Source organism: Anolis sagrei, chromosome 3, assembly GCF_037176765.1.
Source record: "Anolis sagrei isolate rAnoSag1 chromosome 3, rAnoSag1.mat, whole genome shotgun sequence".
Taxonomy (NCBI): Eukaryota; Metazoa; Chordata; class Lepidosauria; order Squamata; family Dactyloidae; genus Anolis; species Anolis sagrei.
Window position 1 is genome coordinate 130,578,597 of NC_090023.1, and position 19,313 is coordinate 130,597,909.

The 19,313-nt window shown below is 37.7% G+C and overlaps 1 protein-coding gene across 8 annotated transcripts in view; it reads left to right on the plus strand.

Annotated features, from left to right (window-relative positions):
• The window catches only part of DACH1 (dachshund family transcription factor 1), a 378,332-nt gene that overhangs the window by 346,075 nt on the left and 12,944 nt on the right, over nucleotides 1–19,313 (plus strand). For all 8 annotated transcript variants that reach the window (XM_060769404.2, XM_067466906.1, XM_060769403.2 and 5 more), the window contains 2 exons: nucleotides 517–660; nucleotides 1,177–1,245. In XM_060769404.2, the coding sequence (XP_060625387.2) occupies nucleotides 517–660; nucleotides 1,177–1,245 (213 nt within the window). The remainder of the gene's footprint in view (nucleotides 1–516; nucleotides 661–1,176; nucleotides 1,246–19,313) is intronic.

A 19,313-nucleotide genomic window follows, 5' to 3' on the forward strand; every position in this document is an offset into this window, starting at 1 on the left:
TAGCCATTTTACTTGTACAGCAGAGTCTCGCTTATCCAGCCTTTGCTGATCCAACATTCTGTATTATTCAATGCAGTCTGCCTCGTGCCCAGATCCATGGCTGTTTCAATACATCACAATGTTTTGTTGCTAAATTTGTAAATACAATAATATTACTGTATACTGAATTTCTTTTTCTGTCGATTTGCTTTAAAACATGTTGTTTTGGTGTTTAATTTGTAATGTAATTTGACATTTAATAGGCTTTTTCTTAATCCCTCCATATTATCCAACATTTTCACGTATCCAACGTTCTGCTGGCCCAATTATGTTGGATAAGTGAGACTCTACAGTATAGAAAATTCCAAAACTGGGCAATGAAAATAAAGCTAGGTTTGGTTTAAAGAAATGTTGAGCACACATTCAGTGGTTTACATTAAATATTGTCATAAACATTTTAAACAATCTAAAATAAACAAACTGTTAGGGCCGAGAAACTGAAGTTGAATTTGAATTGTTTTTCCCCCTTCACAACAGCAATAATTCAGAAAAGGTTAAAGAAGGAAAAGAAAGCCAAGAGGAAATTGCAAGAAGCACTTGAATTTGAGACAAAGCGGCGAGAACAAGCAGAACAGACACTGAAACAGGCAGCTTCCACAGATAATCTCAGGGTCCTAAATGGTAAGAAGTCAGGCTCTTTTCATTTGTATGATTACTATGTGGTTCAAGTGGTATGCGAAATAGAGAATCTGGTTGAAAAAACAGCCTTTAGCTGGTTTCGTCTACTGCGGTTGAGAAAAATGAGCACTTCTCCTGCTCTGTATTGTAACTTTCATATCTTCATTATTGAGAAAAATGGGCATCTTCCCACCCCTCTGGATTGTAACTTTGATATCTGTATTGTTGTAAGGGGAAATTATGAACAGTCAATTTTATTAACTTAATGGTTTTGAAATGCCCACACCCTGTTTTGAATCTTACTGAAACATCTATTTCTCATTAATCTTGGTCCTCCAAAAAATTACTGCACTGGTACCTAGCCATTGTTCAACATTAAAAACATGCCAAAGGTTGATTGTATTGTAATTCAGGACTGGAATAACAGGTTGTAAAAAAAAAAAAAAAAAAAAAAGGGGGGGGGGGGAGCTTTAAGACTCAAATGAAATATGTGTCAGCCTTACCTTTCTGTGCTTCCAGACTCTCTGACCCCAGAGATAGAAGCTGACCGCAGTGGGGGCAGAACAGATGCTGAAAGGACAATACAAGGTAGGAATTTGCAAAAGGCTATAAATCTAGATCTTACTATATTAGTTTTTCCTCTGCTTTAGCCTGCTATTCAAGCATGCAGCCTACCATCTGGGCCACATCAAAACAAGTTCATACAAGGTCAAGTTCATCTGGCTTTTTTTTCCTTTGTAAGAGAGAATTCATTTTGTGTGGATAGATTTCCTTTAAATTAGCAGGTCATTTCTGTTTAGATAATGCAATTAAAAAGGAATAATTAATTTGAGGCAATGCAGAACTGCATCCAGTCTGGCTGAGGAGAATGTGTCTTTATAATGGCTGCAGCCACATTCATAGGAAAAAGAAGGGTTTTTCCCCCAGTACAAACAACTGGGTGGATAATTGACAACATAAACTTTACATCATAATAATTAGTAAATTACTTCCAAGGATTTCAAAGGGTGTGTTTTCAAGAAGCAGACTAAAAAAATCATATATTAAACTGTGTTCCTGTACCTAGATAAACATTCCTGAGTATCATTTAATTAATTGGTGCATATGCATAACGATGAATAAGGGCAAATATATTTGCAAAATATATACATAACTCATTATGAATATTTGAGTAGATAGATAGAAAGATAGTAGACAGAAAAAATATAAATAAATGGCACATTTTCAAGGTTCTGTTTAGTTTATACTATCTGTGGTAGCTGATATGCTAAATATGCTGACATGAATACTGAACAGTGAAAAATAACATTTATTTTCAATTTTAAATGAAGGTACATTCTTCAAAGACAAGCCTAAAATGATTAGCTGAAGTAATCTCTCTGAGATGCCTTTCGTTTGCATTTTAAAGTCAATCACTCTAGAAGTATCATTTGCTGTCTTTCTGTGTGTTATTGAATTTCGTTTACCAACTCCTCTAAGGTGTTGCGGTTGCCATTATCCTATAGGAAAATATTCAGAAAGATAATAAGCAGCACATTTATTAAACATACGTCAAAAATAGAAAGAGAACAGGAAGTTTATTTTCACACATCAGGAAACTCAGCACAGGGCATGCCATGAATTATTTTGTGAAGTGTGAACTCAATAGACCAGGAGTGGCAAGATAGCAGTGAGGGGATGAGTGATCACTGATTGGGCTGTGTGTGCTTCACAAAAATCTGGTGAGCTTAATTTAGCTTAATTTAACCACCTGCCTATCTGCCAACTGTTGTCTTCTTCCTTTCATTTTACTGAAACCAGCCCAAAGAAACTTCAGATTTGTTTGAAAACTCAATGGATAAAAAAAGATAGATTGGATGTTATAAGTTGTACTCCCGTACTACAAGATAACAATTGGCCGCAACCAAAGGAGGAAGTGATAGCACCAATTCAGAGCGAGTTACCAGTTCTTTCACTCTGGTAAAAACAGTGATTACTTTCTCATTAATTCATTTATGCAAAGATTGTTCTCTGGACGGTGGATCCAGTTTGTGATGCTAATATGAGTGAGCACACATGCTTGAAAACCTGGACTTGGTAACTTGCTCCCAAATTGGGTCTCCAGTTCTGAATTCTTTTCTCTCTCTCAGGTGATCCCAGTCTGCAGTCTTCCCAACCCAATCCTAAGCATGTGTAGTATGCCATAGAGTCAGTGTAGTTAAGTGGTAATACCATATTTACTCTAGTCTAATGCTCATCTTTTTTGGCTAAAACAAATTGCCAAAATTAGTGTGTGCATTAGAGTATTACAGTAACTTAAGTGCTCAGCCAAAGGAAAAGGGGAAGTGCCATGAAGCTTGCACTCATGGAGCAGCCATGGGGAAAAGAATAAAAAGATGGAGAGAAGGAAGCTACTTGCTTTCAAAACATTATCTGCCTCCCTGTTCCAAGGTTAGAGCTACTGGAGGCTTCATCAGGGTGCCTGGGAAGTGAAGGGAGGACTTGGGAGGTGGGGAAGAAGCCTGGCCCAGGAGGGGTGGGGGGAGAGGGGAAGAGGAGAGGCAGCAGCTGTTGCCGAGCCCAGCTTCACAAAGCGATTTTTCCAATTTCTTCACCTGAAATATAACCAATCCCAACATTTGATGGTCTCCCTTTCAAAAATTAATTAGCACTGACACTGCTTAGTTTCCAAGGTCAAACAGGATTTGCCTCATCACACTGCAATTCATCCCACTTTAAAACCTCCTGCAGAATTCTGGGCATTGGAGTTGATTGAGTCCCAGGACTTCTCTGGTTGAGAATGGTAAAAGCCCCTCCCTAAACTACAAGCCCTAGAATTCTGCAGGAGGCAACCACAGGATTGAAACTGGGCACAGTCTCTAAATCCTATTTTAGTGTGATTGCTTTTTGGAGTACTTACTCCCCATAATTAGTTTCTGTAAGTCAGAGATGTATTTTATGAGATTGCTTGTGGTTCACGTTTGCAGTTTGTTAGATTTGAGGGCTAAACTCTAGGATCCGCACATAGCCCTCCTGGGATGCATCTACATTTCAGAATTAATGCAGTTTGACACCACTTTTATGACCGCATCACAGAAGGGCAAAATTGGTGGTATGAGCTAGTTCACCTTCTCCTTTATGACAGAGCTCACCAGCTCCCATTACACAATGCACTGCAACTTCTTGAAAGGGAAAGCAAACCATCACATGCTGCCGCCACAGCAACACAAGAAGATTCCTGTGTTGCCTTGCATCAATGAGGGGAAGCCATGCAGCAGATGCTCCCCCCCCCCCCCCGGGATGGGGGTATCAGTGAGTTGTGCAAGGTGTGGGGCAAGGGGTTCCCCTCGTCCCTGAATGGCCACCGCCTGAATCACCATGCTCTGTGATGATTCCAGCGGCACGTGTGAAGAGGTCTTTCATTGCCATGGCGCAGTCCTATGTAATCCTGGGAGATGGAGTTTGTTGAGACACCAGCATTTTTGGCAGAGAAAGCTAAAGACTTTGTAAACTACTCCTCCCATTCCTCCTATGATTCCATAGCATTGAACCATAGCAGTGAAAGTGGTGTCAGATTGCATGAATTCCAGTGTAGAGTCACCCAAGGACTTTGGAATCACCTAAGATGCACCAATACTGTACGATGGCATGCTGTTTGATAACACTTTGAATATCATTATTCAGTGTATGGAATCATGGGACTTGTAATTTGGGGAGACAGCAGCCCTCTTTGGCAGAGAAGGCTAAATAACTCATTGAACTACAACTCCCAGGATTCCATAGCATTGAACCAGGGCAATTAAAGTGATGCATTCATTCTGCAGCATAAATTCGCCCAAGGAAGCTGAGGCAGGATAAACTGTAGAAGCTCCTTGAGGGAAGGGTTTCCTAATTCTCTGGTTTTCCTTTCCATTGCCGGAAGATTTGGTGTCCTAACACTTGGATTTTAAAGAAGCAATTCTAAGCATGCAGCAACTACAATGCACACCTTTTTGGGGCAAATTAGAAAGAATGCACTTTTTGCTGCTGCATATTACATTTGCCAGCATTTTTTTGGAGAGTTTTAGGATTTTGAAAATTGAGGGGCACATTACATTCAATGGCAAACTAGATTGAGTCAGTACAGGGGATAATGATGATGTATGTATGTATTTATTACCCGCTTCTCCTTTTGGCTACTGGACTAGTACATCATGTACTATTTATGGAGAACTTTGGTCATTCACCATACGGCAGCCTAATGTGCCCTCAGGAGAGAGTGCTTTGTATCCTTCCTTGAGCTGCTTGAATGCAAGGAAAGATATAAGTATGAAAATAAATAAACAGCATACTACGGCAAAAGCATCCATGACCTTCATATTAAATGAGTAGCCAAAAGATCACATTGGACAGATAGACTTAACAAGATGGTCTGGAGATCTCTAGATTGCATCAGAGAATGAAGACATATCTCATCTAGATGAGTCTAAAGTAGAAGGCAAGGTAGAAAAGTTTACTTGACCTCTTTGACATAAATATGTTCAGCTATACATAAATCAGAATGCTGATAGGACAGGTGCCTATTTACTAAGAGTTATTAATACGTTCATTCTGAGTGTGATAGGATAGCTTGTCAAAATGAAGGTGTTGTTTTTTAATCGGTAGGTCTTAAAGAAAGAAGGTTGAAATGAAGGGAAACGTTCAAATCTACTGAGCTAGGGATAATGTAAAACTGATATCTGCCCAGTAGCAGCCAGCCAGCATAGTTGAGCTGAGCCAGTATGCATTTACTGTATTCCCTAAATCAACTGCTTATTAGTGGATGAGCTATTGCTTTCTGCATTAGTTGCACCAGACTGCCTTCAGAGATGGCCTCATGTCAAGTGGAAATATATCAATATAGGAGGTTACCAGTAGCCATGGAGTATTCTTAAAAGGTGTTTAACAGACAGGATTGCAGCCTGTATATATATGTTTACTGGCTTGCTTATTTTTGTTTGCTCATATTATTTATTACTCATATTACCCATGGGAAGGAAATGGTGCTCCATGCAGTCATGCTGGCCACATGACCTTGGAGGTGTCTACGGACAACGCCGGCTCTTCGGCTTAGAAATGGAGAGGAGCACCAACCCCCAGTCAGACACGACTGGACATAATGTCAGGGGAAAACCTTTACCTATTACTTATTTAATTTATACTTCCAGTCCCATTAACAACACTACAGTGTTGTTACAATACAAGTACCTGCATCAGACAAAATATGTCTTCTCTGGTAATTTTGTAGGTCTTCTAGGATCACTCTGTGGTAACTTCTGGCAGATGTCATTCATTTATTTAGGGTTTATTATCATCCACAGTTTCCATGGTAAGTTCAGGAACATACTCCCTGTGGATATATGGCCTGTACTGTATTTTCAAACAGATCAGAAGCATTTTAAACATAATACAGAGGTCGGGGAGGAAATGCAGCACACCTATTAAAAGATTCTTCTGCATTCCAGTCTTTCAGAAGAGCATATGACTTACTTGTTTAGTCTTGCCTTTCCTAACACAGATTTTATGAGCCACTAAATTGAAATGGTTTTAGTTACTGTTTAAATATTTACTGGGATTTACTTCTTTAAAAATAATCTTGATTTTATTATTAAGCTTATTATTTATATTACATAGGGGAGGCCACATTGTAAGGAAGTTTTTTCTTAAAATGGCATACAGATATCTTAAATACATACAAAAATTAATTAAAGTACAGAAGTTGTTTTATAATGGTATAAATATATAAAACACTCCCTACTTGCATAACAATCTTAGTAGACGGAGAAGTTATTTTTGCCAAAATACATTCTAGAAGACAGTATTTACCCATGTAAAAGAGAATAATTAACTTAATGATTTGTTCTTTTGAACCCTAATTGCAGCACAAATTTTCCTTTGGATTGGATAGAATCTGAGCTATTTAGACCCTGTCAGAACTATTTCCTTCCTAGCCATATTTTTATGGGAGGAAGGATGAGCAAGAAGCATATTTTGAAATCACTGAGATCTATCTAGTTTTTTTTACACAATGCTCAGTAGTTGGATTAATAGACAAATAATACAACCATAATACCAGGAGAAAATGGCCCTAGGGCCACACCTCCAATATTTGAAGAAAGGATAATTATCTGACTCTGTATTGATCTGCAATTGTAATTGCTGCAGGAGGAAGTACAGACTGTAGGGGTACAACAGCAATAAGAAGGATACAATTCAGTGGTGGTCTTTGGTCAGAGCAGGAGGGAATTCATCCCAGCAGTGCAAGGTAAAAGGCACTTCCTCCCGCTACTTGGACCATTGGATGACAGTGATACAAAATTAATTTTGGAGTTGTGATGGGACAGGAACTCCATCTGAGAAGCTGTTAATGCTTGAATTTGATTAGGAAATGATTTGGAATTGTGGTTCTATTTCTGAGATATGTAGCCAGGGCAGGCATTTTAATCACCTTTCTGAGTTTGGCCAAATAACCAGGGCATTACAAATAAACCAAAACCCCTTAATTTTCTTTTCTTTGGTGTATTGTTCAAGGCTTTCATGACCAGAATCCCTGGGTTGCTGTGACTTTTTAAAGGACTGTATGGTCGTGATCTAGTAGCATTTTCTTTTAATGTTTCGCCTGCATCTGTCACTGGCATTTTCAGAGGTTCTGAAGCTCTAAAGATGCCAGCCACAGATGCAGGTGAAACGTTAGGAGAGAATGTTACTGGAACATGGCCACACAGCCTAAAAATTCACAGCAAATCCAGAACATAGATTTCATTACCATTATAACAATTTACAATATTGATGCAAAGTGGAGAGATAGAACTAATAGTTTGAAGAAATTCAGTTGTTAAAAGCATTTAATCTTTGATTTTGATTTGTGTGCCTAAATGAATTGAACACGATAGCACCCTGAACTCACTGATCAGATCTATCTTCATGCTCAAAAGGTCTTGAGCTTGGTAACTAATCATAGAGTACAGCCCTACCTCCACCTTTGGGATTTTGATTTTTGTGGATTGGATTATTCATGGATTTGATTAAATATGTTTTCTCTAGGATTCTCTAAAATTTTCCAGTGTGACTTGTATGGCCAAATGCATGGAGGACCTAGAGCAAACACCTCTTCACGATTTTTTTACCTCTTCCAATGGAATTCTTTGTTCAGCTTCCAGGAGAAGTTGACCATTGCTGGAAGATGTAAACATTCCTAGACAAATGCTGTCTTTCAGGTTAAAAATGAGCAATCTCTTTATTTATGGTTTTTTAATTTCACTGGAGTCCTGTCCCCCCGACACTAGTGAATGTAGAGGACTGACTGCAGATTGTTCTGGAAGATCAGGGGTTCTTAGATAGAGCTAGGAAAGAAGCCTTCCTGGAAACCTTGAGAACCTCTGCTGACCAGAGATATTTATTTATTTATTTATTTATCGTGTCATCCGCAACCAGACCATTGTATTACATTTCTAACAGAACAAAACAAACAAACAGATAAAAAAACACAAATTTTGCAAACTTGGTAGGTGATTAAATGTCCTTTGACCAGTTTCTGGCCACTTGGAGTGCCTCTGGTGTTGCCGCAAAAAGGTCCTCCATTGTGCATGTAGCAGGGCTCAGGTTGCATTGCAGCAAGTGGTCTGCGGTTTGCTCTTCTCTACACTCGCATGTCGTGGATTCAACTTTGTAGCCCCATTTCTTGAGGTTGGCTCTGCATCTCGTGGTGCCAGAGTGCAGTCTTTTCAGCGCCTTCCAAGTCGCCCAGTCTTCTGTGTGCCCAGGGGGGATTCTCTCATCTGGTATCACCCACGGATTGAGGTCCTGGGTTTGAGCCTGCCACTTTTGAACTCTCGCTTGCTGAGATGTTCCAGCGAGTGTCTCTGTAGATCTAAGAAAACTATTTCTTGATTTAAGTCGTTGACGTGCTGGCTGGTATCCAAACAAGGGATGAACTGGAGATGTCACTGCCTTGGTCCTTTCACTATTGGCTGCTACTTCCCAGCAGATGTCAGGTGGTGCAATACTGGCTAAGCAGTGAATAATAATGACCAGAGATGACAAATTTGGACTAAATTGATGGTCTGACTCCAAATAAGCCTGGTGGTCCAACTCTGTCTAAGGAACTTCTTATATTTCTATATTCCCATAGCAGTGCATTTCGATGTGCCTACTCTGGTTTTCCTGCTAATGCTGAGATTGGTAAAAGAAGACTGTGTTGATTCCAGACTGGAAAAAGCCTGAAAGGTTAAACTAAACTTTGCTGGGAGCTGTCACTAGTAGGCATAAGAATTGCTCAAATAAATCCGCAACCACTTGACTGAAAGTGTGAGTTGAATTGTTTTCTAAACGGATTTGCAATCCTTTTAATCTATTATTAAACAAGCCTAATGAGTATAATAGTCTGAGTAAATGAGCATTTGTTTGTGTGCAATTCTTCTACAATGCACTTGTTTTATATCTGAAAGCATACCTCTCTGAAATACATTTTTTAAATAAACTCACTCTGATGTTTTCATTTTACAAGAAGCTTACTCTACTTCTGAATGCTGATGCCTGACAACATAGCGGAATGGAAAAAAACTTTTCACAGAACAAATATGCTGAACAAACTTGACAACTGATAATCACAAATAGGGCTGGTATAAGAAAAACAAACTGCTCAGTTTGGATTGCCTTATTGCATCTCTTGTATATAGCAAATGCATACTAATTGCATACTATATCAGAATTCTATTCATTCACATAGCAGCGCACACAAATGTCAGAAAACATATCAGGCTGAAATAACCGAAGGCACATTACTTATAGTGTTTCAGTGTCAGAAGGATCTATCTTAACACCACAGAGCTGCAACCATCAGCATGAATGTATAGTGGCTTTAATAATGGATAACCCACTGAGTCTTTTTTATCTGAAATGTAATTTTTTTTTGGACATGACAACTGATCATTTTGTTTAAAGACCCGTTGCCCCACCTGAAGCGGCCACAATTAAGAATCCATCATATTAATTCTGTGACAATTAAACCCTAACAGTATTCACCTCTAAATGGTGAGCCACAAAAATAAAATAACTAACATTTATATAATGCCCATAATTACAATGTCAAGGGTTTAGACAGTGACTTTATTGTGCTACATCCAAAGAATTCAAACCAGATTCTGTAATTCAGAGCTGTAGCAAGACATTTCAGCCATAAACATCTCTTCTACAAAAACCAGAAAATAACCACAATAATCTTATTTCTTCATTTACATATTTACATCCCATTTGATATCACAAAATCTCTAGATGGCTCATAAGCATAAAATATTTGAATATGAACACACACTTCCGAAATGAAATTTGTGTTTTGGAACATAGAAAACCATCACCTTTTCCTATATGCTTTAAAAGTTGTGTATGTGAATCCACCTTCAAGGCACTTGTTGACTTATGGTGATTCCATGAATTTCATAGAGTAGACAAGGAATTCTCAGAAGTATCTTTGTCAGTATTTTTCTCCTATAAACTACAGTACCTGGTATTTATTGTCAATCTCCCATATAAATACTGACCAGAGCTGACGCAACTTATTTTTCAAGATCAAATGAGATCTGCCACCTTTATGGTGTTTAGCCCTGATGAAAAAGTTGCACTCATCCCCAAAAACTATTTCCTGTAAGGGCTGGGTAACTGCAGAGGAGGCACTTTTGGAGGCCACTTTGATTGATTTTAGGACTTCTTGTGTTTGCAGGGCTGGATTGCAAAGGTAACTCGGCACATTTGAGACTGGATTTTGGTAGTTCTGGCCTCTTTTTGGATAAATAATTTCTCCAAATCAGTGCAAAAATAAAATGTGAAGGGGGACAGCAACTGCTTAAGATTGTTCAGTCTTTTGTGTGGAGTAATAAAATTGTAAGAATGCTGCTGCTGCCGTTGTTGTTGTTGTTGTGTGCTTTTAAGTCATTTCTGACTTATTGTGATTCTAATGCAAGTCTATCACAGGGTTTCTTCCTATGAGGCTGGGAGAATGTGACTTGCCCCGTAGTTTGCCATAGCCAAACAGTGTTTCAAATCTTAGTCTCCCAGTCCAAAACTGAAATCACAAATCATTATTCCAGTCCGTCCCATTATTTCATTGTTTTTTACCCTTTGTATGACCCCGCCTTCAACCCCCTTCCCTCCATATATGCTAGTTTTCTTATACCAATATTACAACCCATCAACCCTACAATCATCTTACGAAAAGGTTCCAAAAACAATAGAAATCCAGGAGAATAAAGAAAAAAGCAAAAGTTACTTTCACCCTTACTTCCCCCCATACTTAGTCCCAAGGCAGAGTTAGTACTTATGACAATGTTGTCGTCCATGTTCATTTTGAAGTTCTTGTTAATCCAGTTACTAGTTATCCTTCTGTAACAGTTTGATCTTCAACTTCAACTTCCTCTCCTTCTTCTGATTTGCTTACTTCTCCCTTTTTCTCTGTTTCTGGTATTGAAGGAATACCCAATTTTTCCAGCATTCTCTGGGCTTGTTCTGGAGTTCTCCAATCACAAATCACCATATAGGCTTTTCCTTAATTTCTCCTTATTATCCAACATTCTGCCAGCCTGTTTATGTTGGATAAGCGAGACTCTTCTGTAGTGTTAATTTTCACATAAAGCAGTTGAATGCAAATTATTTCAAACTTAAGCAGATGCTTGTTTCAGCTTTCATTGAAACTTTTGGTCCTCAAAAAAGAGACAAGCTAGGCATACAATGTATGGCCTTGGTTCCTCTGGTTAACTCTGGTTTGTGTGTCTGCTATAACTGAGGCCCAAATTGCCAGTAAGAAAACATGTGGTAATTGTGTATTTTACCACGCATATTGCCTTTTGCTCTTAAGCAGGGTTAAACAGTGGAATTATACTGCAGAGCACAAAAACTAAACAATAATAAATTTGTTTCCTGTCTCCTGGCACAACGCTCTGGTATGTTGGCAGCTTTTCAGCTCAAGCTAATCAATTAAAGACAACTTTGATTAAGTTAAACAAAAGGTGGTATTGATTGCCGGAGTAACCTATAAATAGGCTATTGTTTCATAGTGTTCATAGGTCACTCTTAGCTACACCTTTAAACTAGACAGTCATTCTATTTATCACCTAGGAAAGTAAAGCCTGAGGCAGAATCAAAGCACACCATCTTAGACATTTCACTTTCTTTGGAGGAAAACATAAAGGGGAATCTCTTTCAGACATAAACATTTCACAATTAAGCAGAAGTGGCTGCTTTGTGCAGTTCACATCTTGTTTTATAATAGACATTCCTGAGATGTATGAAAGAAGATATTTTCCCATTGCCCTTCCTACAAAATAAATGATTAACCAATTGAAAGCTCTTCCTTCTCAAGCACGCTATTGCAAAAAGTTATAAAATAACCCATGCACAAAAGTGTAGAAAAAAATAAGTTGGTTGTTCACGATCAATGAAAATGTTGAACACATCTGGTATGTTACAAGAAAACCAGTATTTTAGTTAAGTGTCTTATCTAATTCATAATAAAGGTTATTTGCCCATCTCTTCCACATGTGTACATCTATTTCCAAACAAGATTATCACAGAATATTTTATGTAATGTTCTAAACACCTAAATTGTGTTCAACCGCCTGATAAACTCCTTATCATTTCGACTTGAAGATGCCATGATCTTTCCATATAATCCATATTATTAAAGCATATAATAATGCTTTATAATGTTATTATTATTATAATAATAGGGTGCCCGGTGGCTCAGTGGGTTAAACCACTGAGCTGCTGAACTTGCGGACCAAAAGGTTGGCAGTTTGAATCCAGGGAGTGGGGTGAGCTCCTGCTGTTAGCTCTAGCTTCTGCCAACCTAGCAGTTTGAAAACATGCAAATGTGAGTAGATCAATAGCTATCGCTTCTGAAGAAAGGTAATGGTGCTCCCTGATTTGACCAGGGAATGTCCCTCATTCAGAGCTTCTTTCTGCCAATGAACATAAATACTGCCTGCAACATGTTGACTTTTTCCAGTATTTACAGAAAGAAATTTACTGAAATTCTTCTTGTTCCTAATCAGAGCACGGTACAGTAGCAACATGTGATTCCTGGCTCCTCTCATTTTCAATAAACACAAACCTATAAAGCAGCAGCAAATTTCCTTCCTTGAATACGTGATTCTTTTCTTAAACTCCGAGTACATAGAAAACTTTCATGCTATTAAATATAGAAGAGGGTATTAGGGAAACTTTTGATAAGATAATGCTACTTCTACTGCATTTTAAATGGCAACATAAGCATGTTATGCATTATTGCCTCACATATGCCATAAAATTTGATGTAAATAACACTGAAGCCTAAGCTGGGATGAATCTGTATGGTTGGGGGAGGGGGGGCAGGGAGAGGAAAGAGATGGAGATCAATTGCATTTTGGAGACTCAACCAGCATTCCTTTCAAAGTCTACTCAGAATACTGCTCAGTATAACCTACTCTCTTATAAATCTTTATAGCATTGTAATATTAGGATTCAATCCCATATACCTTTTCTATTGAGCCCACAAAGATAACATAGTAGAGTCTTGCTTATCCAACCTTTGCTCATCCAACGTTCTGTATTATCCAACGCAGTCTGCCTCCCACCCAGATCCACAGTTGTTTCAATACATTGCGATGTTTTGGTACTAAATTCATAACTACTACATAACATTACCGTATATTGAATTGTTTTTTTTCTGTTGATTTGTTGTAAAACATGATGTCTTGATGCTTAATTTGTAAAATCATAATGTAATTTGACTTTTAATAGGCTTTTCCTTAATCCCTCCTTATTATCCAACATTTTTGCTTATCCAATGTTCTGCCGGCCCATTTATATTGGATAAGCGAGACTCTACTGTATTTCTTAGTAAAAAAAAATGTGTAGGACTGCATTGTTGTAGAAATTACCAGATCCCTTGCATGCAAAAATTCCTATTTCGCTGCATCCTGTTTGAAAAGCAAACGTTGTTACTGTGGGGATTTTTAAAGGTTAAGAGAGGCTTTTTCTGGAGCTATTTCGACTCCTGTGGCTGGGGACAAAATGCAGACATGCCACAATAATGTTGTGGGGTTTTTTTTATTTCTACTGTTCAAACCATATTAATGAGAACATCATTTTGGAGAACTAATTATTTCTATTTGTCTTGTGTCACACTTTCTAATTCCCCTATATTAGCACAGCCAAAGCAAATTAATTGCTTTTTCAGCAGTTGAACCTTGTCCAAGAATGAGCTCACATTCTCTTTTCAGTTTTCCCAGTTTCTCAAAGTGCATTGTGTCAGACATTTCCTCTTGATACTCCACGTAGCCCAGAGAGTATCGGCTCCGATTCTGGTTGCTTCTCACTTGATGAAATTTATAAGTTTAAGTGACCCACCAGGAAAGATAAAGTTCTTAGCTGCAAGATTATACATCAGAACAGTTAAAGTGAAATTAAAATTAAATGAATGAATCTCACTGAAGCAAAAAAAGCAGTAATTAATGGTTCCCTTAATTGTCTTCATAAAATATTTGCATGGGTCTAATTTGCATAATTTGCATGTATTAATTAATCTTTCAAAGGAATTTTGTGCTGAGAGAAGCCAAAAAATCTCTTTGTTTTATTTAACATCTAATGAAATATTTATCTTCTTTAATGAACTTCTCATCTTCATTAAAATAAAAGTTGCACAAGTTTGTATGTTTTAAATGTTTTTATAATTGAAGTGTTTTAAAAAAAACCCTCTTTGGGCTCACAACATCTGAAAAACACAAATACATGATTATATATTCTGAGTCATTTCATTGGTAGCAGCATTTTAAGAAATAATATATAATCTTGCATCAGTTGAAGTAAGACAGAATGTAACCTTGATACAAGTAAAAAATACAGATTTATTTCCAGAATTGCTACTGATTTGCAGGGAATCTTTTGGTTCATTTCTATTTATGGATATAGTAATAGTGATGAATTTTATGTTAATTATTATTGTTAATTAATTAAAGACTCAAATTGATGTACGACTTCCAATGACAAAAAGAGCATATGTAACTTATAAGACAGATACATATACAAATACAGAAATCCATAATTAATAAAACAGAAAAAACTCAATAATTGATGAAAATAAAAAGTATATGTAATAAAAATCTAATCTAAAAAGAACACCATACATTAATAACAATAGTTTTTGTGAACATCACAATTTTAAAGATTTTTTTCAGTCATAAGAGAGGCATATGGGGGGAAAGAAAGCAATAGCTTCTATATTAATAGAGTAACAAGGAAGAAACAGGTTTAAACCTTATCACGGCAAGGAGAGGTCATAATCAAGTGTAGTAAAAGCATTTATTTGAAATCATAATAACACGGGCTTGTATGGAAGAGAATTCAAAAGATGAGACCATGCTGCAGACAGGAATATTAAAGCTGTAGTGTTAAAGTCAGAATAGGAAAGCATTAAGAGATGAAATGTGATGAAGTGCTTTGCAGAAAGCAATTTCTATAAAAGTTATGGATCTAAAAGGACAGTGATTAGTCTTTCAGAGGCAAAGGTTAAGGCTATTACTTGAGAAGGGGACCACCTATATCCCAAGGTAATGTATCAAGTAGTTAATATTGTAGCAGATAGTAATGGAGGAAAGCAAAGAGATGGTTACAATGCATGATTGCTGCTATACAAAATTTAACATAGTACATAATAAGATTTATGAACTGGAGATTCATTTTTCAAGGATAAGTACAACACAGTAAGAACAATAAGCCCATACTTGAACTATGCAAACCATTGTGGATTCAGAGGACAATGGAAACAAATTTATTCAATACAGGTGCAGAAAAAAATGCTCCCACCCTTCTTTAAACTCAATTTTTACACATCCCTCCTTTTTGGTTAAAATTCTCAAGGGGTAGAACTTCCTAATGAAAATAAAGGCATGTAAACTGGGTTCAAAAATAGGATAGAATAAAATAACTTTATTATCATTGTACATTGTGCAATGAAATTAAATGCTTTCCCCAGCACGCACCACAAAACAACACACCCATCCCTCTACACTCCCACCACCACTACATAGCCCCCAATGCCACATCAATGTGAAACCATGGAGTTCAAAACAGTCACAATCTGTTTGTCCTTGCCTTTGTAACCCTGTATCATTTGGCAGGTGGTAATAATTAAAAAAAAGAATATGCTGAGTGAGATGGATCCCCAAGAATGCTATGAACTTTCTTAAGGCTTTGAGACTTATAAAGTTCTTACGGGAGGAGGGGGGCGGCAACCAATGATTCCCTGTGCAGAAGTGGTGAACCTTTGGAGCGCCTTTCTATCTACCATTGTGCAGTTACCAAACCATGTGCAGATGCAGTAGGTTAGGACACTCACAGTAGAAAGTCACCAGCAGTTTTTCATTCAGTTCTTGGTTCTTTAAAAGTCTCAATACAGACTCTGCTGGCCCTCTTCACTAATGCTGCCATATTGGTGCACCAGATCAGATCCTCCTTAACAGTGGCACCCAAGAACTTGAAACTGGCCATGTGGTCTCCATTTATGACGACGAGCTGGTTTCTAGTCTTTCTTGATGTTAAGAACTGGATTATTGTCCCTGCATCATGAGAGCAGCTGATCCACCTCATCCTTATAGGCAGACTCATCCCCTTCAGAGATAAGCCCCACCACGGTTGTATCATCTGTGAATTTGGTAATGATATTGTTATGGTGGATAGGGGTACAATCATATGTGTACAAGTAAAAAGTAGAAGACTCAACTCACAGCTCTGTGGTGTTCCAGTGTTGAGAGTGAGAGCTGAATAATAGCCCTCTGTGCAGATTATTTTGTATTTCTAATAGAGTTGCAATATCTGGAATCAATCTTTTTTTTAGAATAGTAGAATATATATATAACTCCATGAATTTGATTCCTACAGAACATCACAAAATTGTTGTGTTAGAGCCATCACACCATATATTTCCAAATATAATGCATGCCAATCATAAAGTAAATAATGTATGTCCCTTCAAATCGCCTGTTAATTTAAGACAATCCCATTAATTTCATGGAGTTTTGTTAGAAATACTCAAAGGTGATTTACCAGTGCCTTCCTCAGAAATTTTACCAACAGCTCCTAGTATTCCCTGTCAGCCTCCCTCTGAAATATTAACCAGACCTGACTTGGCTTTGCTTTTAGGCATATGATAATATAATCCATTTGAAAATGAAATCCCTCCTTTCTCTATGCAGTGATTTAGCAGATCTACTGTTAAGTTTTACCATGTCAAAATATTGGGAGAGGGATCAGTTTCTTTCTGCTTCATTATGAGCAAACCCTTTCACCCAACCACCAGATTCTCTGAATGAATGAGAAAAACAAGAATTTCATGGGAAAACACGTACAATTTTTCATATGGCATAAATATATAAGGTGGATAATCTGGACAAAATAATGTTTTTAAACATTGTGCTTACAATCATCATTGCAAGGAGCAGAATTCAAAACGATCTTGACAGATTAGAGAGATGGGCCAAAACTAACAAAATGAAGTTCAACAGGGACAAATGCAAGATACTCCACTTAGGCAGAAAAAAAACAAAATGCAAAAATACAGAATGGGGGACGCCTGGCTCGAGAGCAGTATGTGTGAAAAAGATCTTGGAGTCCTCGTGGACAAGTTAAACACGAAGCAACAATGTGATGTGGTGGCAAAAAAAGCCAATGGGATTTTGGCCTGCATCAGTAGGAGGATAGTGTCTAGATCTAGGGAAGTAATGCTAACCCTCTATACCACCTTAAGTAGACCACACTGGAATACTGTGTGCAGTTCTGGGCACCACAATTGAAGAGAGATATTGACACCAGAGGAGGGTGACAAAAATGATCAAGGGTCTAGAGAACAAGCCCTATGAGGAGCGGCTTAAGGAGCTGGGCATGTTTAGCCTGAAGAAGAGAAGGCTGAGAGGAGATATTATAGCCATGTATAAATATGTGAGAGGAAGTCACAGGGAGGAGGGAGCAAGCTTGTTTTCTGCTTCCCTGGAGACTAGGACGCAGAACAATGGCTTCAAACTACAAGAAAGCAGATTCCATCTGAACATGAGGAAGAATTTCCTGACTGTGAGAGCCATTCAGCAGTGGAACTCTCTGCCCCGGAGTGTGGTGGAAGCTCCTGCTTTGGAAACTTTTAAACAGAGGCTGGATGGCCATCTGTCAGGGATGCTTTCAATGCAATATTCCTGCTTCTTGGCAGGAGTTTGGACTGGATGGCCCATGAGGTCTCTTCCAACTCTATGATTCTATGATTCTATGATCTTAATGAAGAATAAGAAATATGTTTCCACTGCATCAGCAATAACTTATTTCCTCATCCTTCACCATGTTAATATGGCTATTTTAACACTATTCGTGTTGGGAAATAATAGAATGGTCCCTTGGTCTCTTCTAAGTAGGGATGGACCCAAAGTACATATGTGTTTTCAAAGCCCAATGTTTCAAACTGCAAGAGAGAATGGCCTTCACCGTACCACTGGAAATAAAGGCAATATGAGAGATAATATCTGTATTTTCATGAGCACTTGTTGTTCATGTGCCTTACTTCATTACAAACTGGATTTTTTTTCCTTAGATTTGCAGTTGCAAGTAATAGATATCAAGCCAAATAGTGATATAAGTTAATTCAATTCAAGTTACAAGCTTTAGTGATAGACATAAAAACCACTACAGATAGTAACCATGGCCACAAGCCTTCATTTATTATGAAAAGAGTGCTTGAGATTACTATGTCCCATTGTAAAATGCAATAGGGGATGGAGTTGCTATTAGCTGTATATCTTATGTGTGATGAGATGCTTTGCATTATTGTTTTTCAACATTTACATCAAGCTCTTGTTACACATACATTTCATCATTTTTGGTATCAACTGAGGCATATACAGTATGAGAAAGGTAATCTCTCCATTTCACGCTATCTTTTCTGAGTTAATGGAAGAAAATTACTCACCAATATAAACAATAAAATACAAAACAAAACAATGATTCTCTTAAATTTCTAATTTCAAATTTAGATGGGATCTATATAAATTGACTGCAAAAATTGGTCATGAACACTAATATTTTTGCCTTTTCCTACCCTTTTGAACAGTGATTTTAGATAGTGTACTGCATAATTCTTTTGAAATTCCTGTCAGTTTCAGTACAGTTTGGCATGAGCCATGGAGAGCCTTTTATTTGAGAAACATTTCTGTATGTTTCCCAAAGTTCCTAAAGCTGAAAAGTTTCATTGTATTGGATTACCGTGAGTTTGTTGGGCTGTATGGCATTCTCTCCTGACATGTCGCCTGTATCTGTGGCACAGATCCTCAGAGGTTTGTTCCGAGGTCTGTGGATGCGTGCCACAGATGCAGGAGAAACATCAGGAGAGAATGTTACTGTAACATGGCCACACAACCCAAAAAGTGCACAGAGAACCAGTGATTCCAGCTATGAAAGCCTTTATTGTATTGTATTGAAAAAGCGATTCATGTTTGAAAGTAATGCGGGATTTTGTATTTTGGAAATAGCTATTTGCTTAGTTTTTCTAAGTGCAGATGTTTCTCCTCACTAGATGAAATTGCAAGGGTTTATTTACATTTTACATCTTCATGTATTTTGGTCGATTTGTAGGATAAATGTGTGTAGAATAC